Here is a 23633-nt window from a genome sequence, read left to right on the forward strand (position 1 = left end):
AGCATGTCCAGACTGACAGTGGTTGGCTGAGTGTACAATAAATGTTTAAAGATGGCATGGCCACAAAGGATACAGATCTTTTGGTATTGCTGAGTATTATGAAAGTTGTTCTAGGCATAACGTGGTAAGATAGGACGGAAATCAGATGTGTGAGACATGATAATGCAGTGCAGGCAAATTATGAGATGAGTTTGATGAGATATGGTGACATAATTCAATAGGCCTCACAATGAAAAGCTCTCCAAACAGCTCAATGCAAATTGGACTTCGCCAGAAGGAGTAACATTACAGCCCAATTTCTGGCAAACTAGGAGGAAGTGGAAAATGTGCTTCCTTTTCATTCATACATTCTTAGAAATTTGCTACCAAATAATTTCCATCGATGTTTATTGATACGCATGATACATATTACTATGCACGGAATGAAAAATATTTTTCTTTAGCATATATATTTGGTCATTAATTTGGCCTTCGAGAAGCTAACAATAAACAAAACACTAGAACAAATAATAACTTTTTAAAAATTTGGAGAACTATTATTGTATTCAACATGCTTTAGCCTTAATCCACAGAATGAAAAAGACCCAAATAAAATGGACATCAAAATATTATTGCAGTTTAAAGTTAGAAGAATTGATGTGCAATTTATACTTCAACCATCTTAATTGTTTAAAATTAGAATTCACTTATCATTCATGACATGGAGAACATGGGGAAGGAGGCCACCATTTTGTCGAAAGCTAGAAAGATCCTCCTTTACTTTTAACTCTTCTATTTTTAGGATGTGATTTTATAATCTATCTTTGCATCTAAACTGGAAAATTAAGCGAAACTGGAACAATTTTGATGAGCAATACTAAAACGCAAAAGAATGGACTCAGTCTCCCTCACTGGCTGGGCAAGTCTGCAGGGAATTCCTATTGGATTTGTATAAAGTCAATTGAAATCTGGGCAATGAAGTAGCCACCATTCAGCTGCCTCCACGACATGCTCAGTACTACCAGTGGGAGCAATGCCTGCTTGCTCCAATCCACTCACCAAAGGTCGAGAAATTGTGCAGAGAGGTGGTGGGACAGGTCCACCAGCTGGAGAGCCAGTGAGACCCCAATGGACACTTTTTTTTGCAAAGAACTGCTCCACTCAACTCATCCATGGGTCTTCCCCAAGGATCATGAATTCCCAGTGGGTGGAAGTCCTGGTTGCCAAGAGCTGCCAGGCAATCCGATGTTAGTGAGGGCAGTGTTGTGGCTCTCAGATAGCACCTCCCTTCCTTTGAGTGAGGCCCTCATGCCTACTGGCTGCCCGCAAGTAAACCTGTGCCTGTCATGCTTCTGGCATGGTGAGCCACCCATCTACCACTGGTTGTACACTAGCAGAGTCAGGACAATATTCCTCAATGGGCATCAAGTGGGATGTAATTAGCATAGGGGCAAGAAGGCAATCCATGGGTTTCCACACTTTGGACACAATCAGGCTCAGGCAGGAAGATGGTGGAGCCACTGGTAAACCCAGTGAGGTTTGTTGTACTGCCTGAGGTCACAGAAAAGCCATGCAGCCATCATTAAATCCCTGAGCACTACTGAATGGCAGTGACCTTGGGGATTGCGGATGTTAACTAGCTCATTAATGAACCAATAGATCATCCTCCATCAGTGGCCAAGGACAGCCATCAGACCCTTTGAACTCTCAACTAAATCTTGGAAGTGTTTGCCACCACTGGGAGACTGCTATGCATTCCCCATACTCCTGACCCCAGCCCCGCCATCTCCCTAGTTAAGTTGGCTCAGCTGTCATGGTCTTCACCAGGACGGCCTGTATTAAATCCAGCCCTTACTGATTTACTGGAATGAATAATGTCAACTTTGGGCTCTCTCCTGTCAGCAACTTAAAGAAGATTAAAACCTTCCGTAAAAATACTTTAGCTCTGTCTTCATTTTTCCTCAACATAGGATACTACCACCACACAAGTCCATCTCATTTCCTGCAGTTTTGCTTTCACTCTCTTCCTCTGCTTCCCAGACCAGGATACAATTCCCCCTGACCCCCACTTTCCATCTAACCGGCCTCCTTGTTCAGTGGATCATTCTTTGTCATTTCTGTCACCTTCAGCATATTACCACTGCCAAATGCATTTTCCCAGCACTCTTAATATTTCAGACAGACCATTCCTCGACAACAACCCTGTCCATTTCTCCATCATTCCCAACATCATGTTCCTTCTATGCTAACACATGAGTTGTGACACTGCCCATTATAACTTTGCCCTCACTGTCCAAGACGGTGAACAATCCTTCTAGGTGAAGCAGCAATTTAGCTGCACTTCTTTCAAGTGTTTTATAATGCAGTATGTTCTATACTGAGGAGAAACACCACAGATTGGGTGAGATTGCTTTGTGGAATATCTTCTTTCAGGCCATATGCTAGTTTCTTAGCTTCTATATACCTGTCTTTTTAGTCTCCACCTTGCACCTATTCTGACCCCACTGTTGTCAGCTAATTGCAACATTCCAGGGGAATTCAGCACAATATTGAGGAACAACTCAGCTTTTGATGAGACACTTTACCTTCTGAGCCTTCTGGACTCACTGACTTCAACAATTACAGAATGTTATCTCTGTCCTTATTTTGCTTCCTTCATCTTTGCAAGTTTTGACATTACTGTCCTATTTTTCCTCTTTATTTTGCATTTGTATAGCCCCTGTTTCTTTTTTTGCAATTTACTCCTTCTTGAGAGATATCTTTAGATTCTTCATTTGTTTGATTTTTCTCATGCTTTGGCTTTGCAAAATCAGCTGTTGTCATTTCATCTAAGCTTTTTTTTTCAAATAACTCCACAATGATGCCACCCGAAGGTTGCAGGAACAGCAACTCATATTCCGCTTGGGAACCCTGCAGCCCAATGGTATCAATGTGGACTTCACCAGCTTCAAAATCTCCCCTTCCCCCACCGCATCCCAAAACCAGCCCAGTTCGTCCCCTCCCTCTGGAAACCAGTATCCTGTTACCAAGTCACTCTTTAGTTACATGTGGAGAGTTCCTGACACTGATATAGCTCCCTCAAAGCCAGCTTTTAGAGCGAACAGAACCTCTGACACTCCTGTTTATATCTGTCAACCAGGGCTCCCTGATCGGACCAGGTTAACAGCCCCAATCAGGTAACTCATATTCTATGAGGCCCACTTGGCTGACCTCATTACAATCACTACATCCCTCCAGCTCTGAGATCAAGAACAGAGGCTAGTTCTTTTCTAGATAATAAAATGTGAGGCTGGATGAACACAGCAGGCCCAGCAGCATCTCAGGAGCACAAAAGCTGACGGTTTGGGCTTAGACCCTTCATCAGAGAGGGGGATGAGGAGAGGGTTCTGGGATAAATAGGGAGAGAGGGGGAGGCAGACCGAAGATGGAGAGAAAAGAAGATAGGTGGAGAGGAGAGTATAGGTGGGGAGGTAGGGAGGGGATAGGTCAGTCCAGGGAAGACGGACAGGTCAAGGAGGTGGGATGAGGTTAGTGGGTAGGAGATGGAGGTGTGGCCTGGGGTGGAAGGAAGGGATGGGTGAGAGGAAGAACAGGTTAGGGAGGCAGAGACAGGTTGGACTGGTTTTGGGATGCAGTGGGTGGAGGGGAAGAGCTGGGCTGGTTGTGTGGTGCAGTGGGGGGAGGGGACGAACTGGGCTGGTTTAGGGATGCGGTGGGGGAAGGGGAGATTTTGAAGCTGGTGAAGTCCACATTGATACCATTGGGCTGCAGGGTTCCCAAGCAGAATATGAGTTGCTGTTCCTGCAACCTTCGGGTGGCATCATTGTGGCAGTGCAGGAGGCCCATGATGAACATGTCATCTAAAGAATGGGAGGGGGAGTGGAAATGGTTTGCGACTGGGAGGTGCAGTTGTTTATTGCGAACCGAGCGGAGGTGTTCTGCAAAGCGGTCCCCAAGCCTCCGCTTGGTTTCCCCAATGTAGAGGCAGCCACACCGGGTACAGTGGATGCAGTATATCACATTGGCAGATGTGCAGGTGAACCTCTGCTTAATATGGGAAGTCATCTTGGCGCCTGGGATAGGGGTGGGGGAGGAGGTGTGGGGGCAAGTGTAGCATTTCCTGCGGTTGCAGGGGAAGGTGCCGGGTGTGGTGGGGTTGGAGGGCAGTGTGGAGCGAACTGCACCTCCCAGTCGCAAACCATTTCCAGGGTGGAGGTCAAGGTTATGTATGAACTTTCCATAATAATTCACTGCCCCAAGGTAAGACATAAGCTCTAGCACTGACACGAGAGCCGGGGCACGTTTGATCACCCTCTCTTTATCTTTCAAAGGACATAACATGGCCTAGTTGACTCTGTACCCCAAGTAGATCACTTGGCTTGATTGGAACAGCTCAAGGAATGTCCACTTCCATTGGAGTACAACTGCTGCAACTCAACTGCTCCACCTGCCATCTTTTCCAATGACAAAGGCAGTTTCAGTGCCTGTTTGAAGTCCAGTTGGACTTCAGTGATAGGTGCTTTGGCATAGTTATATCATCAATCTCACATACGGTGATCCCAAACAGTCTCTCAGCATTGCATTAAGGGCTAAACCAAAGTCACAAGCCTCTGCCAGTTGTTTTAACCTAGTCATCTGGTTCTCGAATTGCCGAGTAAAACCGATAGTGTTTCAGAATTAGAGGGGGTTTGGGGCCGCAATACTCAACTAAATCCATTCATCTCTGGTCTCTCAGGGAAAGTTAGGCTCCTAATAACCAAAAAAGCTGTGGGTCCACAAGCTGTCAGGAGAGTTACTTGTTGCTTTTCAGCTGCCCCAGTGTCATTTGCTTGGAGAAAATAACACATTCTATCCAGAGATAAGTGGTAATGGGAACTGCAGATGCTGGAGAATCCAAGCTAATAAAATGTGAGGCTGGATGAACACAGCAGGCCCAGCAACATCTCAGGATGAAGAGTCTAGGCCCGAAACATCAGCTTTTGTGCTCCTGAGATGCTGCTAGGCCTGCTGTGTTCATCTAGCCTCACATTTTATTACATTCTATCCAGATACTGGGCCCGGTCTTCGATGGCTGGGCCAGAAGAGTTAAGCTTCTCCAGTAACATTATGATGCCAGAAATGCTTCCCTAAATCCAAGGACAACTGTGTGCGAATGAGTTTCTTCAGGAGCATGCTTTTCTCTCAACATCACTGAAAATCACCACAGAGACTGACATCCTGTCACCAAGTCTCCCCTTACTTATATGTCGAATGTCCTTGACACTGATCCAGCTCCCTCAGAGCCAGCTCTGAGATCAAACAGGATGTCTGAAACTCCTGTTCTCTCATCTGTCAGCCAGAGCCCCCAGCCCCAATCAGGGCATACATATTCTATGTTGCCAATCTGGCTGACCTCATTATAATCATTACACTTTCATTCCATCAGAATCCTACCTTTTGGCTGTTTTTATTACTCTCCTCTTTTTCACTGTCATTCAAAACTTCTAATATTCCTAATTCTTCCACTCTGAATGAATGTTCATCAACTTTAAATGTAAACTGAATTTCTCTGTTCTCAGTTACTGCCAGATTTTTTTCATGGCACTCCAGCAGTGTGGAAACAGGCCCTTTGGCCCAACAAGTGCACACTGACCCTCAGACCATCCCAGCCAGACCCATCCCCTATAACTGACCTAAGCTCCACATCCCTGAACACTACAGGCAATTTAGCATGGCCAATCCACCTAGCCTGCACATCTTTGGACTGTGGGAGGAAACCAGAGCACCTAGAGGAAACCCACACAGACAGGGGGAAAATGCGCAAACTCCACACAGACAGTCGCCCGAGGGTGGAATTGAACCCGAGTTCCTGACGCTATGAGGCAGCAGTGCTAACCATCGAGCCAGTGTGCCACCCCAGTTTCTCCAGGATTTTCTGTTTGTTTCATATACTCAAAATCCACAATATTTTGTTTATATTCAGTCTGTTCCAAATTGCTTTCTCAATCTGCCCTGCCACTTCCAAAGATGTGTGTACACATACCACCAGGTCTCTCTGCACCTGTACTCCCTTTAAAATTTTAGGTTTTGTTTTACATAATCTCTTCTCAATCTTCCACTACAATGGATCACTTCACTAATGAAGAAAGCCAGATAACTTGAAGGAGAATAAATGATCTGCTAGTCTTTGGAGCCTGTCTAATTTCAGTGACAAGTAAGATGAGATTTAAAACCTACTGAGAATTTCCAGCATTTTCTGACTGTAGTCCTGAAATGTCTGCCGATAGAAACTAGAAATTTCTGAGACTTTGTTATTACTGGTTGGATATCATCATACCATTTGAAATCAGCACCTTGGTACCATTTTATAGTTTCCAGGGTGATCAGCTCGGATTCGGTCTCCTGAAATATGTCCAACAGTTTCTCTGGGATCAAAGATACTGTACCACATTTTGGGTTGAACTTATTCATGATGTTTTGACACCTCTGCTTCATTATCACCTTTTGCTGATCAGTTGTTTTCCTAAGTCTGAGTAAATGTGTTTGCTTTAGTTGTAGGGACTGTGAGTGAATCAATGGATGTAGTAGTATGGGGATGTAGTGTCGTTTAATTCAGGCATTTTCTTTCTTACACTGGCACTGATTCTGTATCTATCGACACTGAACAGAGTCTATGATAATGGCTTGTTGCTCTTTCGGCCAAGTTCCTGCCAAACAATTGTTATTTTTCTCTTGGGCATTTCATTGGATCAAGCTTTTTTAATGCTATCTACAGTTGGAGCCTGACAGGACCTTTTCGCCAATATTGTTGCATTGTTAAGAGTTGGAAACTTGAGATTGTCAATGCTTTTGCACTGCACATAATTCACAAATCCTTTCAAAGGACCATATCCTGTTTTCTTTACGTCATGCACATCTATTACCGTGGTGTAAATATCTTGCACATTGATCACTTTAGTGTTTTTGTCTCTGTTTTCGTGAAGGGCTGCATTAGCACAGATAAATAAAAATATGCCAATTCCCAAAACCAGTGGCCCTAAGATCTTCAGTTTTTCAGAATGTAGATAGTTGGCTACAAATTCAGAAATAATCTCCAAAGATGAAGTGTCAGCTGTTGTGGTATTACTGGTGATGTTTTGAGACACTGCAATTGTTTCGGGAATCTTGTAGGCCATGGGCCAGTAAGCTATTAGTACCATTGCAATTCCCCACATCGTAACCAAGATCCCAAAAGCAGTAACCAATCCTGAAATGGAGCATAACTTCAGTTTGGCTTTCACCATTACCACATCATTCTTCTTTCTTTTGTACATTTTCCTTTGGTGTTTAATTGCCAGCTCACGGGACTGGAAGGAATCATTGGCCCTGGCTGTAATATGCAGAAGACTTCCTGTTGTTATCATAATTGATCCAAGTAACAGCTCAATCTGAAAGAAAAACAATGTTAATTAGTAAATTTATAATGTATAGGCTGTGGACCACCCATTATGAGTATCTTCTGCTCTCCTAATCTCCATCAGTGCTTTGATATTAAAAAAAACCTTTCATTTTATTATTGTAGTTGCTCATCCATGGATCAGTGCATAGGACCTTTGGTTCTGAGTCAGAAGGCTGATGTTTCAAGCTCCACTCAAGATTTGAGTATAAAATAAATCTCACATTCCAGTCCATAACAGAGGGAATAGTGTCTTTCAGCTGTGGTGTTAAACTGAGGCAGGACTTGCTTTCTCAGATTGATAAAAATAGGTTTCACTATAAAGTTTTGAGGAACGGCAGGTAGCTATTCATCATCTATTTGGTAACACGTCGTCCCGATCATTGTTAAATTACTTAGTGGGAGCTTTCTGTGTACAATTGGCTGCCATGTTTCCTATATTGTCATAAAGACTACACCCCAAAGAGTACTTTACTGTTTCTCAAACACTTTGAGATGTCTTGAGGTTATTAAAGTTATAACATAGATGCAAGGCTTCCTTTGTTTAATTTTGCCATAAAGTACACATTGTTGATTTGTGAATAACTGATATTTCATAGAAAATATATTGCAATTATTTGTTTCTGTATAACCATGTGTGGCTGTTTGTACAAGATAACTGATACAACACAAAACTTGGAAATATTGTGAACTGTGAAGAGGACAGTGATACGCTTCATAAGGGCATAGACAGGTTGGTGGAATGGGGTGGGCAAGTGAAAGATGAAATTTATTGTAGGAAAGTTCAAGAGCAGAAGATCCTAAGGCATATGTGCGCTGAAATTTGAGGATACAGTCATTAAAGCAGAAGGCGTCCAGGATTTTTTTAATAGGTAGAGTCACAGGGTCTAAAATCAAGAAAGTTAAGATAGTTTTGTATAAATTTATCTTGGCCTTAACCTAGGGTACTGTGTCAGTTCTGGACATCGTACTTTAAGAACGATGTGATGGCATTAGAAAGGATACAGAAATAAAAGTTCACAGAAATGGTTCTTGGGATGGATAGATTGGAGTAGCTAGTACTGTTTTCTTATGAAATGAGAAAGTGAGGAGACCTGATAGAGGTATTCAAAATCATAAGGAGAGAAGCGATTCTGTTAGCAGAATTCAAGAACCAAAAGACAGGTTTATATCGATTCGAAGAAGCAATGGTGACATGAGCAAAACCTTTTTGACATGGTAACTGGTGAAGACAGATACAATTGAGGCGCTTAAAAGATAATTAGACAATAATCCCAAGATAAAACGTTTACAGAACTAAAGAGAAATGGCATTGGAGCAAGATGAGGATGAGTTGCTGTTGCAGTGAGTTGGCACTGGTAAGCTTAGTGGCTCCCTTCTGTCCAATAACTAATCTATAACGCTTGGAAATCACATGTCTTTGCAATCAATAGTAGTTTGGACATTTCATTTGGTACTTTTAAGTAGTTTCCTGGTTGCCAATAAAAAAGATATTAATGGATTTTCATCCACAACATGTTTAACAACAAATCTGCCCCTACTTGCCCATGACAAGGTGGTGGTGAGGTGTCTTCTTGAACTGCTGCAATCTATTTACTGCAGGGAGACGCGCAATGTTGTGAGAGAGGCTGTTCCAGGATTTTGGCCCAGCGACATGGGAAGAATGGTACTATATTTCCACAGGCTCAGTGGGGTGGAGAAAGTTTTCCTTGTTTTGTTCCTAAATGGCCTGCCCCAGATGAGGTATAATTCCTGGTCAGGACTCCGGGCCATCAGGAATGTCCTTCCAGCATTTAGCCTATCTGATCCTGTTGGAATTTTACAGCTTTCTATGAGATTCTCCACATTCTTCTAAACTCAAGTGAATATAATCCTAGCAGATCCAGGCTCTCTTCATCAGTCGGCCCCACCATCCCAGGAATCAGTCTGGGAAACCTTTGTTGCACTCCCTCCATAGCCAGAACATATTTCCTTAGATAACAAAATCAAAACTGCACACAGTTTTCCAGGTGTGGTCTCACCAAGACACTGTACAATTGCAGCAACACATCCCTGCTTCTGTACAGAAATCCTTTCACTATGAAGACCAACACGCCAAATGACTTCTTCACCTTCTGTTGTACCTGCATTCTCACTTTCAGTGACTGGTGTACAAGAATATCCAGGTCTTGTTGCACTTCCCACTTTCCCAATCTATCACTATTCAGATAATAAAATGCTTTGATAATATGCTCCCAAGTGGATAATCTCACATTTTCATCCATTATACTCTGCCATGTATTTGCCTGGTCATTCAATTTGCCCACATCACGATGGAACACTTCTGTATCCTCCTCACAACTCATCCTCCCACCCAATTTTGCGAAATCTGCAAAATGACAGAGGTTTATTAAAAATTGTAATTGACAGAATGTGACATTTGCAACTCAGCTAAGTATAGCACCACACCAAGATTCAATCAGATTCAGTTTGAACAAACAGCCAGGAACTGGAGCAAAATTGAACAGCTGACTTCAGTCGTTAATGGTCACTGTCTTTTCCAGCATTTGCTTTTTTTCCCTCACATCATTGCTGCTAACTTTAACATCATTAAGATATACATGTTCAACTTGTACACCGCAGTGGCAGGGTGCAAATTACCTTTGACTAGAATCTGACCCTGAAGAAATTTCACTCTGCCCTCATTTGAGTCTCCATGTCCACTTTTACTTCGCACAACCTGAACAATTACTCTTCCCTTTCAGAATGCTCTGATACTGTTCCTTGATTTTCCCAAGGCTGAAAACACTTAAGCAAGCAAGATCTGGAGTTTCTTTCTAAGTGTCTGATCCCCTTCTTTTGTCTGGTGATCCTCCATCCCCTTTCTGTCTGCTGTTCTAAAGTTACAGAGTGACAACATCCTGAAATGTGTCAACAACAAGCCTCTCAGGCCTCATGAATGTAGCAGAGTACATCCAGCTGCTGTTCAAGCTCCAAGACCTGCAGTTTGAGCTGTTCCAGCTGGAGGCACCTCCTGTACACATGGTCAGGAGAATCTCTGATTTCACACATAGTGCAGCAGGTGCAAATCAGAGGCCTTAGCTCCTTGGACATACCTCAATTAAACAGAATACGGGCTCTTGCTCTTATTTCATCCTGATTTCTAGAAAAGTCATTCTTTTATTACTTCAGAAATATACTTAATTCATTTAAAAAAGCTTACTATATATGGATATATATATATATAATAGTCACCAATGCAATTCGGTTCTGAACAGTGGTATTCCAAGGAAACAAACAACCATTGGAGTTAACTTTATGCAGACAAACCAAAGGCATCTCATACCTGAACCAGACTATATTTGCATGCAAGATAATAAAATGTGAGGCTGGATGAACACAGCAGGCCCAGCAGCAACTCAGGAGCACAAAAGCTGACGTTTCGGGCCTAGACCCTTCATCAGAGTGCTCTCTGATGAAGGGTCTAGGCCCGAAACGTCAGTTTTGTGCTCCTGAGATGCTGCTGGGCCTGCTATGTTCATCCAGCCTCACATTTTATTATCTTGGATTCTCCAGCATCTGCAGTTCCCATTATCACTATATTTGCATGCATTTGAGCCTTGCTTATGTCCTGAGTCCCACTCAGGTCTTTCACCAATCTGCTCTGCTTCTCTGCAATGGCTTTTACCCTCACCTTCTCCGCTCAGTGATACTGACTGCATGTTACCGGGTCCTCACCTCACCCACTGCTCATACACGCCAGGGAATTCCTGAAGACCTGGTATTCTAATTGGAGCTCCATCAACAAACACATTGAATTAGACCCTGTGTACAAACCACTGAGAAACAGAACTGGAAGTGGCACCAAACACTCCTGAGGCATGTAAATAACAAACAGGGCAGAACACCAATGCTTCACCAGACGTGCACCGATGATGTTACCTAGCAGGTGACGAAACGTTTGCAACCACACCCACCGCCTCACGAGCAAGTCTACAGCCTCATCCATGATCTGAGCGACAAAGCTTCTCAAAAACTTTAAACACCCCTGGGCGCAACATCCTCAAACTGGCCCACAGATGGGAAACAAATGTCATCCGACTGAGCGTGACCCACAACCAACTATACTTCCTGCACGAATACCTCAGAAATCCGGTACTACCACAAGTCTTAAAGTACAAACCACCTATAAACAATCCACAGACACAGAGGAGAGCTGAACAGAATGGATGCAGAGCGATTAAGGTTATGATCAACCATGCCCACAAATGCCTCCACAGATATAAGTGGGAAATTACGCATCAAAAAACTCTGTACTCCAACGCAACCAACCAGGAATGGACATCCACACTGGAACAAGCCGTCAGCATACAACAACAAAAGACCAGAACAAATAAACGAATAGCCCTACAAGAAAAACTGTCCAAAATCACCCACATCAATGACATGGACAACACAGGTTCATAGATTAACAACGTCTCAGACCAACCACTTATGGACACTGAGAAGACTGTCCTAGTACGCGGACTGAATTATAACTTCCATAAAGACCGGCTTCCTGGCTGCGCTGGAATTGCCACTGAAGAGCAACAGACTCACGGAAAAAGTACAGACCATCAGACAGGTGATAGTCCCAATACTGAGCAACGCAGGCACCAGGACAACAACAACATCCAGAAGGACGCCACCATGAAACTACTAGACCTGTACCTCACAACCCATCTCACCTTCAACAACAACATATACAAACAAATCAACAGAACACCAAAAGGATCCCCAATATCAGGACTGATTCCAGAAGCAGTCATGCAGAGGTTAGAATGGACAGTGCTTCCCACTATACAACCCAAACTCTGGGTCCGAGACAGAGATGACACCTTTGTGAATATCAAAAGCACAAAACTAGAAGAAACCTGTCGACACATTAAAAAAAACATCCTCACCGGGATAAAATTCACAAAAGAAGAAGACAACAATGACAATGACAATGGACTTCCCTTCCTGGATATAATGGTAGAACGCAAAAACAACAGGGAACTCCAGACTAATGTACATAGAAAGACCACACATATGGACCAGATACTAAATTACACCAGCCACCCCAACGCCCACAAAAGGAACTGCATTAGGACACTACCTAAAGGAGGCACAACACCTTGCAGCAACCCAGAACTGCGCAAAGCATAACAGGAGCACCTATACGGAGTCTTCAAAAGAAATGGATACTTGAAAAGCACAATCCACAGACCACAACAGGAAGACACAACATGACCAGAATCACTTATCATCCTACTGTACATCACGGACATTTCAGAGATGACAACAAGACTACTCAAGCCCCTACTTTTCAGGGTAGCTAACAAACCAGCAACCACCCTATGACAGCTACTGACGAATGTAAAGGATCCCATACCCAAAACCAGCAAAACCGGTGTAATATACAAAATACCATGCAAAGACTGTGAGAAACATTACATCGGCCAAACCAGAAGAAAATTGACAATATGGATACACGAATGCCAACTAGCTACCAAGAGACATGACCAATTGTCACTTGTCTCACTACACACGGACAAAGAGGGACCTGAATCTGACAGGAATGATGCATCTATGATCACATAAGACAAACAGAGACACGCCAAGGAATTCCTGGAGGCTTGGTATTCCAACCGGACCTCCATCAACAAACACATCGAATTAGACCCTGCATACAAACCACTGAAAAACAGAATCAGAAGTGGTACCAAGCACTCCAAAAAATTGAGGCACACAAATAACAAGCGGGACAGAACAACAACACTTCACCAGAGGTACACTGACGATGTTACCTAGCAGAGTGATGAAATGTTTGCAACCAAACCCACCGCCTCGGTGAGCATATCTACAGCCTCATCCACAACCCGAGCTACAAACCTTCTTGAAAACTGTTCTGACCTTGCTGTTGGATTCTGTCTTCAAAGTGTTGCACAAATATAAATGATATCATAAAATATTTGTGATGTCTTAATGAACAGATACCAAAAGTAAATATACAACATATTTGACAGTGCAAACAAATAGAACATTTTAAATGTCTCTACATCTCTGTGCATTGTACTGTAAAATATTAAGCTCTCCTAGGTACATCCAAAATGTTTAAGCAGAAAAAGCAGAAAACTGATGATTGAACTTTGAATAGAACGTTGCCAGTCAAACAACTGACCAAAACAGAAGGAATTGTAGACAATAAAATAATTCTTTTCACCTACCTAGAAAGGTTTGGCTGATCTTGGTGTTCAAATCCAATGGCCAGATTAGAGAAATTGAAAAAAAAATGTCTGTACAACATGAAACCTTTTCAGCAGGGTTAGTGTGTGTAGGAGTCCTCTGCACAGACCAAGCAAAGCTGAGTCAGAGGTTGGCCGAATACAGCTTGTTTCCAATGTTTGATGGGGGATTAAATAAAAATACCCAATGAGACAGCTCTCATTTGGCATGAGGTTTTGGACTGCTGTTAGGAGTATTTGGGCACAGCTAGCTATTTTGGTGTTCGCCAGTCTATATTTGTCGAATCAGTTACCTTACTGAGTCTAGCACCAGCTTGCGCAGCTAATATTATCCTGATGCTGCTGTTGCTATGATACCAGTCAATGGAACAAGATGCAAGTAAATCCCCTCTTTACTCTTTTCCATAGCAATCTGTTCACATTCTCATTTCATCTTCTACTATTTGATGTCGTGTTTACTTTGAAATATTAATTTGTAAATAATGAACACCATCGTCTACCAACTTAAACAAGAATTGCTGCATGATGTCGACATACAAATACGTCATTGTAAACAATTTTTGTAGCTGAGCTGGACTTATTTTCCCACCACCAATTTGATCAATTATTTTAGCAAACTGAGAGAAATAAGCCACACACAATCCTACACATTAATTAAAACATGCTCCAAATGTGATTTAACATCATTATTAAGTCTATTCTTCACATGGCTTTGGCATGTTCAGACACTCATTTTTAGAAAGGTATGTGTGTTGTTTGTGAACAATGCAGTTATGCAGATACTAGCAAGCTTAAAAACGTGTTTTCAATTTCTTCAGAAATGCTTGATTTTAAACAATACTGCCAAAGTAATGATGTTTTTGTCATACTGTATCCAAGATGCTTACAAGCTGGATTCAAAGCCATAATTAGCAAACAGTTGAAATGTCTCAATTTACAATTTATTTCAAAAATAACAAACCAGTCCTAACCTATTTACATTGTCTGCTGCTGATTATTGCAAGCAAAATTGATATGTTTCCACAGTATGCTAAATAACTAACCATTTGGAAGGTGGTCTCAAAGAAATCTTGTCAAGCTGATGCAATAAATCTTAGAAATGGCACATACTGTTGCCACTATGCATTGTGAGGGAGAGGGTGAACGTTTAAGGTGGTGGGAGGGATGCTGATCAACTTTTGTCCTTGATGGTATCAAGCATCATGAGTACTTTTGGAGCTGCACTCATCCAGGCAACTGGAGGGTATTTGATTTTACATTTGACTTGTGCTTTGTATATAGAGTCATGAAGTCATAGAGATATACAGCACAGAAACAAATTCTTCAGTTCAACTCGTCCATGCCGATAAGATGCCCTATATAAGTAGTACCATTTGCCAGCATTTGGCCCATATCCATTTAAACCCTTCCTATTCATATACCCATCCAGATGCCTTTTAAATGTTGTAATCCTACTCGCATCCACTACTTCCTCTGGCGGATTATTCCATGCACACACCACCATATGAAAAAGTTGCCCCTTTGGTCCCTTTTATATCTTACCCCTCTCACCTCAACCCCACACCTGCTGGTTTTGGACTCCCCCACCCTATAGAAGAGGCCTTGCCTATTTACCCTTTCCATGCCCCTTATGGTTTTATAACATCTGTGAGGTCACTTCTCAGCCTCTGACACTCCAGGGAAAATAGCCCCAGTCTATTCAGCCTCTTCCTATAGCTCAACATCCTCATAATTTCTGAATCCTTTCTAGTTTCACAACGTCCTTCCTATAGCAGGGAGACCAGATTTGCATGCAGTAATCCAATAGTGGCTGAACCAGTGTCCTGTACAGCCACAACATGACCTCCTAAATCCTGTACTCAATGCACTGACCAATAAAGGCAAGTATAACAAACTCCTTGTTCACTATCCTGTCTACCTGCGACTCAACTCACAAGGAACTATGAACCTGCACTCCAAGGTATGTTGCAAAAGTTGGGAAAGTGGGCTGGATCATGGTGAGGAGGTGAGATACTATCTGCTCAATACCCAACCTTTGTCCTTCTCTTGTAACCATGGCATTTATGTAGCTGACTGAGTTAAGTTGCTGACAGTGGCGAAATCCATGACATTGCTGGTGGGGAATTCAAAGCCGAGTGCCATGGGAATGGGTTAGATTCTGTCTTGTTGCAAATGGTCATTACCAGACATTTTTGACATCTGGATGTTCCTTGCCCGTGGAATTCAGCAGTTCAAGAAAGCAGCTCAGCACCATATTCTTCAGAGAAGTTAAGGATGGGAGTAAATGTGAGACTTATGTATTAAATGACAAAGCAGGCTCAAAAAGCTGATTGGTTACTCCAGCTCTTAGTTCTTATTTATCTAGAATTTGTTACGTATGTACCTTACTAATGACAACCATATCCCATGAATGAATAAAGAAAGGACACAAAAGGAAAAAAAATTATGAATTCTCTTGTGGGGGTTGAGTTTCAATTTCCAAATTGTATGTGTCCTTATCTCAGTTCAAGAACAATTTAAATGACCCTCATTGTTGCCCCTTATGTTGGCACAAAGAACTGAAAGACAGAAAAGGATATTTCATGAGTAGGATGGAAGTAGCTCGCTGACTGATGGTTCTGTGCTAACATCATGATGCACAGGCAACAGTATATGGTATGTCAGAAAGCATTGAGTCCAAAATAATTATACTACAGGTACAGACTGATTAGGTAGATGTTGGCACTGATTGATTAAGTAATGATCATAAGATATAAGAGCAGAATTAGGCCATTTGGTCAGTTGAAACTCGTCTGTTATTCAATCATGGCTAATATGTTTCTCAAACCCATTCTCCTGCCTTCTCCCCATAACCCTCGATCCCCTTATTAATCAAGAACCTTTCAATCTCTGTGTTAAAGACACTCAATGACTTGACATTCACAATGGGTTCCATAGATTCACCACTCTCTAGCTGAAGAAATTCCTCCTTTTCTCAGTTCTAAAAGGTCTTCCTTTCACTCTGCGGTTGTGTCCTCCATGCCTAGTGTCTCTGCCTAGTGGAAACATCTTCTCCATGTCCACTGTTTCCAGGTTTCTTAGTTTCAATGAGCTCACCCTATATCCTTCTAAACTCCATCCGAGTACAGACTCAGGGTCCTCAACATGTGACATTCCTGGAATCATTGTTGTGAGCCTCCTTTGAACCACCACCAAGGCCAGCATCCTTTCTTAGATATGGTGTCCGAAACAGATCACAATATTCCAAGTGTGGTCTGACCAGACCTTTATACAGCCTCAACATTACATCCCTGCTCTTATATTCTAGTATTCGTGAAATGAATGCTAACATTGCATTTTCCTTCTTGACTGCTATTTGAAACTACATGTTAATCTTAACAGAACCCTGAACTAGGATTCCTGAGTCCCTCTGTGCTTCAGATTTCCAAAGCCTTTCCCTATTTAGAAAATAACCTATGCCTCTATTTTTCCAACCAAAGTGTATAACCTTGTACTTTTCCACATTGTATTCCATTTACCAATTCATTGCCCTCTCTCTGCCCAAATCCTTCTGCACCCTCTCTCCACATGACCTGTCCCTCATCCTATTTTTGTGCCATCTGCAAACTTGGTGATGATGCCCTCAGTTCTTTCATCCATCATTAAGATATAATGTAAATAATTGTGGTCCCAACATTGAACTCTGAGGAACTCCACTAGTTACTAGCTGCCATCTTGAAAAACAAACCCTTTATCCCCACTGTCCCCACATGTTTTGCTAGCCAGCAAATCCTCTATTCATGCCAGTACTTTGCCCCCAACACGATGGTCTCTTATCTTATTAGAAGCCTCCTATGTAGCACCTTGTCAAAAGCCTTCTGGAAATCCAGATAGATCATGCCCACTGGCTGTCTTTTGTCTAATTTGCTCATTACCACCTTAAAGAATTCTAACAGATTTGTGAGGCATGACCTCCCCTTGATGAAGCCATGCTAATTCAGCCCTATTTTACTATGCCCTTCCAAATAATCCACAATCTCATCCTTAATAATGGACTCTAAAATCTTTCCAATGACCATGGTCAGGCTAACTGACCTCTAGTTCCCTGTCTTCTGCCTCTACCCTTCTTAAACAGGAGTGTTACATTAGCCATTTCCCAGTTCCCCCCCCAAAATATACTCAGGAGATAGCCTAGACCATAACTTTTGTATTTATTTGAAGGCATGTGTCAGGTGCTGTGTTCCAGCTGTAATTTGATTGGTCCACCACTAGGCTTTAAACAAGTCACACTTTATTCTTACAGCAAAGTTAAAACGCAAATGAAAAGAAGAACTGGCATAACTTTAACTCTATTGAAATACTGAGCAAGCTAATATATGACTGAACCCCTAATATCAATTGTTCCAATATTGGCAGCATCCCACAAATACACCCTTTGGCAAAAAAATAAAATTCACCAAAACAGTTCTGGATCTCATGATTGTTTCAGAGATAGTAGGAACTGCAGATGGTGGAGAATCTGAGATAACAACATGTAGAGCTGAATGAACACAGCAGGCCAAGCAGCATCAGAGGGGCAGGAAGGCTGATGTTTCGGGCCTAAACCCTTCTTCAGAAATTGTTTTTCCGTAAGAATGGTCTAGGCCCAAAGCGTCAGCCTTCCTGCTCCTCTGATGCTGCTTGGCCCGCTATGTTCATCCAGCTCTACACTTTGTTATCTCTGGATCTCAAATGCTGCCTCTCTCCAGTATAAGAAGAAAGAAACAATCTGCCACTTCAGATATTTAAGAGAAACCCTCGCTATGCAAAGTGATGCATTTTGGAAGGTCGAACTTAAATGCTGAATATAGGATTAAAGGCAGGATTCTCGGCAGTGTGGAGGAACAGCGGGATCTTGGGGTTCAAGTGCATAGCTCCCTCAAAGTTGCCACCCAGGTGGATAAGGTTGTTAAGAAAGCATATGGTGTTTTGGCTTTCATTAACAGGGGGATCGAGTTTAAGAGCCACAAGGTTATGCTGCAGCTCTGCAAAACCCTGGTGAGACCACACTTGTAATATTGTGTCCAGTTCTGGTTGCCCTATTATAGGAAAGATGTGGAGGCTTTGGACAGGGTGCAAAGGAGGTTTACCAGGATGCTGCCTGGACTGGAGGGCTTGTCTTACGAGGAGAGGTTGACTGAGCTCGGACTTTTCTCTCTGGAGAGAAGGAGGAAGAGAGGTGACCTGATCAAGGTGTACAAGGTAATGAGAGGCATGGGTAGAGTCGATAGCCAGAGACTTTTCCCTAGGGCAGGATTGACTGCCACGAGGGGTCATAGTTTTAAGGTGTTGGGAGGAAGGTATAGAGGAGACATCAGAGGGAGGTTCTTCACCCAGAGAGTTGTGAGTGCATGGAATAGTTTACCAGTGGTAGTCGTGGAAGCGGAGTCATTAGTGACATTTAAGCGACTGCTGGACATGCACATGGACAGCAGTGAATTGAGGGGAATGTAGGTTAGGTTATTTTATCTTTGGATTTGGATTATTCCACGGCACAACATCGTGGGCCGAAGGGCCTGTACTGTGCTGTACTTTTCTATGATCTATCTAAGAACCTAGCAGCAGAGAACTCAAGATTTTAGCTTCAGCAGCTAGCAGACCTTCAATTAACTGAAAGCAAAACTAAAAAAATTCCAGCGTCCATGTGATCCCTGACCCTGCCGCTCATGATTCCTTTCTTTCATTAAAAAAAACCCATGGAATACTCACATGCTGTTTACCAACTGCCTGTTTGAAGGAGATATTTCAACACCACTGTGGTAATAGCTCTCTGCAAGAGAAACAGAAACACATCTTTCTTAAAGGCACGGTACCATCACGGTGCTAAGAGTCATACCAGAAACCATTTTAAAATCATTGGTCAATCCACAGTGTTCCCATGAGCTGGAAGCTACATGCCTAAGTAAACAGCACTCCTTTTATATGTAGGCAAAAGGAATTTGTACAATACATTTGTACATAAATAGAACATTTTCTTTAAAAGGGAGTCATAAAGGCAGTTTAACCCTGCTGTATCTCCAAGGCAAGGTCCTGATTAGTCAGATTCTACCTGCCTGGTCTGAGAATTAAGATTAACTGTTTACTCTTGCTGCATCTCGATACCAATGATAGCCTAACCAGTCAGTACCGTCTTCTCATGACTTATAAAATTGCGTCTCTTTTTTCTTCAAGTCTGTTTCTTTTATGTTCTAGTTCTGATGAGTGCAAAATGATACATTTCAAATTCTTGTCTTCTTTTAGCAATGTTTAAGTTCTGTCCTAGCATGCATTTATTTATAACCCAATGTGTTGTGATGAATAGAAGTATGTTATCCTTGCTGAAAACATTATTAGCCTGTGTTGGTAAAGGGGCACATGTTATTATTGGACATGGAAGCTTTAATATCATCATTATACCACTAGAGGACCTCAATTGACTTTAGTTTTTGCACAGGATGCTAGGTTTACTCAAAGACAAGTGAACGTATTTCAGGTTAGAATTGCACAGTCATTCTTTTTGAAATACTTAGGGAGGCTAATGAACTTGAATTTCTCTGAAAGAAACTGTGGGTGAGAAGTTTGAAATTAGGTTTTCAGCTAGTCAATTTTCTGATAATTACTGATTTAATAAATGCAAGTATTTTTCAGATAATAAAGTATCAGTATGATCTCAACATATCGGAAAGTGAGATGAATATACAGCTGAAAAATATTGTAAACATAATCTGCATAGTTCTTGAATATGGATGTTCTGGTCACTATTTCTCCCTGTACCATTATTACTAAAAACAGCATATCTGGCATTGTCATATAGTTGCCTCATTGCATCAGAAAACAGACTCCAAAATATCCTCTTGGTTGTAAACAAATTTGGACTGGCCATAGGTTGTGAATATATATAAATGCAAATCTTTCTTTCAAAAATTTCCTTCCATTCCAGTAGTTCAACTCGTTATCACATCGTCCATTCATTTTGGTGTCAGGATTTGAATCTACATCTGACCAATGGAATGAAATGATGCAATTTTCCTGGTCTAAGTGGCCCCAATACACTCAAAGTAGATTAATGGCCGGAAGCAGAAGGTCATAGTTGAAGGGTGTTCTTGTGACTGGACAAGGTTCAGTGCTGCGTTCCTTGTTGTTTCTTGTGTACGTTCATGAATGAGATAAATTCACAGGTGATATGAAAATTGGAGGTCTGGTACATAGCAAGGAGGAAAGCCTTAAGCTACAGAATGATGTAGATGGGCTGGTCAGATGGGCAGAAGAGTGACAAATGAAAAATGTGAAGAGGTGTATTTTGGGAAGATTAACAAGACAAGGGAATACACATTGAATGGTAGGATCCCAGGAATCACAGAGGATAAGATGGACCTCAATGTGCATGTCCATGGATCCTTAAAACTAGCAGAATGGATAGTTAAGGTGATTAAGAAGGCAGATAGAATACTTAACTTTATTAGACAAGGCAATTAATACAACAGCAAGTAGGATATGACGAGAGCTGTATCTAACATTAGTTACGGCACAGCTGGAGTATTGTATGCAGTTCTGGTCATCACACTATAAGGAGGGATGTAATTGCACTAGAAAGGGTGCAGAAGAGATTCAAATAAGACGGTGCCTGGACTGGAGTGATTCAGCTATGTAGAGAGACTTGATAGACTGGGGTTGTTTTCCTTAGAGCAGAGAAGGCTGAGGGGAGGATCTGATTGAAGTCTACAATTTCTGAGGGGCATAGACAAGATAGGAGAATACTTTTCCCCATAAGTAGAGAGATCAATAACACAGTTTCAAGCTAAGGGGCAAAAGGCTTTGAAGGGATTTCAGGGGAAAAAAATCACCTAAAGGGCTGTGGGAGTCTGGAACTCACTGACTGAAAGGTTGGTAAAGATGGGAACCCTCAAGACATTTAAAAACTATTTAGATGAACGTTTGAAATGCCATAGCATGCAAACTCCTCAACAAGTGCTGGAAAATGGGATTAGAATAGATGGATATTTAATGACCAGTGTGGACACAATGGGTCAAAATATCTGTTTCCATGCTCTGAAAACTGAATGACATCACAACACTGTGTTGGCTTCTTAGAGCCAGATTCAAGGATATCTTGGAGATTGTGCAGAATATTCTTAAAGGGGTGAGGGACCATCAGGAGGTCATTGTACACATTGGAACTAACAACAGAGGAGACAAAAGGATGGGGACCTGACGAGAGAATAAAGGAAGTTAGGCAGGAATTTTAAAAATGCGTCCTCGAGGGTGATAATATCTGGGTTACGCATGGTGCCACAAGCTAGTGAGGGTAGGAATAGGATAGAGCAGATGGATGTGTGGCTGAGGAGCTGGTGCAGGGGAGAAGAACTTACATTTTTAGAATGATTTTTTTTTTAATTTTTTGAATCTCTTCTGGGGTGACGTGTATAAAAACGTATTACACTTGAATTGGAAGGGGACTAATGTACTGGTAGGGAGATTTGCTGGAGTTGCTTGGTAGTATTTAAACTAGTAAGAAGTTTGTAGGGTGTGATGTTCTTGGGACCCAGGGAGATAGTGAGGAAAGAGATCAGTCTAAGACTGGTGCAGCTGGGAAAAGGAGTAAGTCAAACGGTCAGGGCAGGCAGGAACAAAACAGAGAACAAGGTGGGACTGACAAATTAAACTGCATGTGGATGTGAGTTTGGTCGCTAAGCTGGAAGGTTAGTTTTCAGATGTTTCGTCACCTTTTTTTTTATTTGAAAAAATATACTTTATTCATAGAATGTACAAAAAATGAAACATTTATACACCTACCCAGTCATGCAAGCCGCTCCTGGTTACCCAGGGGCTACGTACACCAACTAAAGGCAAAAACAAAACAAAGAATTAAAAAAAAACAAAACAAAAAAAATACCCTGGCAGTCGTCTCCCCGCACAGTCCCCGTTCGCCCCCTGACGAGTTGGGGAAGGTGCCAGCTGGGCCCAGCTTCCAGATAGGGTCCTTTTTTAATATTCTGGACGAGGGGGCTCATACGGTGGTCTTTCCCCACCGCGCCTTGGCGGCGGCTGCCCCAAGCTTTAGCGCGTCCCTCAGCACGTAGTCCTGGACCTTGGAGTGCGCCAGTCTGCAACACTCGGTCGGGGTCAGTTCTTTCAGCTGGCAGACCAGCAAGTTGCGGGCAGATCAAAGAGCGTCTTTCACCGCATTGATGGTCCTCCAGGCGCAGTTGATGTTGGTCTCGGTGTGCGTCCCGGGAAACAGCCTGTAGAGCACGGAGTCCCACGTCACAGAGCTGCTCGGGACGAATCTCGACAAATACCACTGCATCCCCCTCCAGACCCCTGCGCATAGGCACACTCCAGAAGGAGGTGATAGACGGTCTCTTCCCCCCCGCCGCCACCTTGAGGGCAGTGTGTGATGGCACAGAGATTCCGGGCTTGCATAAAGGATCTCATTGGCAGAGCCTCTCTCATCGCCAGCCAAGCAATGTCCTTGTGCTTGTTTGAAAGTTCTGGCGAGGAGACATTCTGCCAAATGACTTTGGCAGTCTGCGTGGGGAACCACACGACAGGATCCACCCTCTCCTTTTCCCGAAGGGTCTCGAGGATACTACGTGCTGACCACTGCCTGACGGCCTTGTGGTCAAAGGTGTTTCCTTTCAAAAATTTCTCCACCAAGGTCAGGTGGTACAGGACGATCCAACTACTCAGAGCGTCCCGCGGCAATGAGGCCAGGCCCATCCTTCACAACATCGGGGACAGGTAGAACCTCAGTAAGTAGTGACACTTGGTGTTTGAGGATCTACGCACACCTTGATGCAGCCGCACACAAAGGTAGCCGTCAGGGCGAGGGTGGCGTTCGGTACGCCCTTTCCCCCATTTTCCAGGTCTTTGTACATGGTGTCCCTGTGGACCCGGTCCATCCTCGACCCCCAAATGAAGTGGAAGATGGCCCGGGTGACTGCAGCGGCGCAGGTCCAGGGAATAGGCCAGGCCTGCGCCACATACAACAGTACCGA

At 42.7% G+C, this 23633-nt stretch overlaps 1 protein-coding gene and 1 pseudogene across 1 annotated transcript in view; one reads left to right on the forward strand and one right to left on the reverse strand.

Moving 5' to 3' along the window:
- Positions 1-5028: 5028 nt before the first annotated feature.
- On the reverse strand, positions 5029-13920 carry LOC125452870 (transmembrane protein 200C-like; annotated as a pseudogene).
- LOC125452403 (G-protein coupled receptor family C group 6 member A-like) overlaps positions 11867-23633 on the forward strand; it is a 49456-nt gene continuing 37689 nt past the window's right edge. The window contains exon 1 of the mRNA XM_059645696.1: positions 11867-12078. Coding sequence (XP_059501679.1) covers positions 11867-12078 — 212 coding nt within the window. The remainder of the gene's footprint in view (positions 12079-23633) is intronic.

This window comes from Stegostoma tigrinum, chromosome 4 (assembly GCF_030684315.1).
Source record: "Stegostoma tigrinum isolate sSteTig4 chromosome 4, sSteTig4.hap1, whole genome shotgun sequence".
Taxonomy (NCBI): Eukaryota; Metazoa; Chordata; class Chondrichthyes; order Orectolobiformes; family Stegostomatidae; genus Stegostoma; species Stegostoma tigrinum.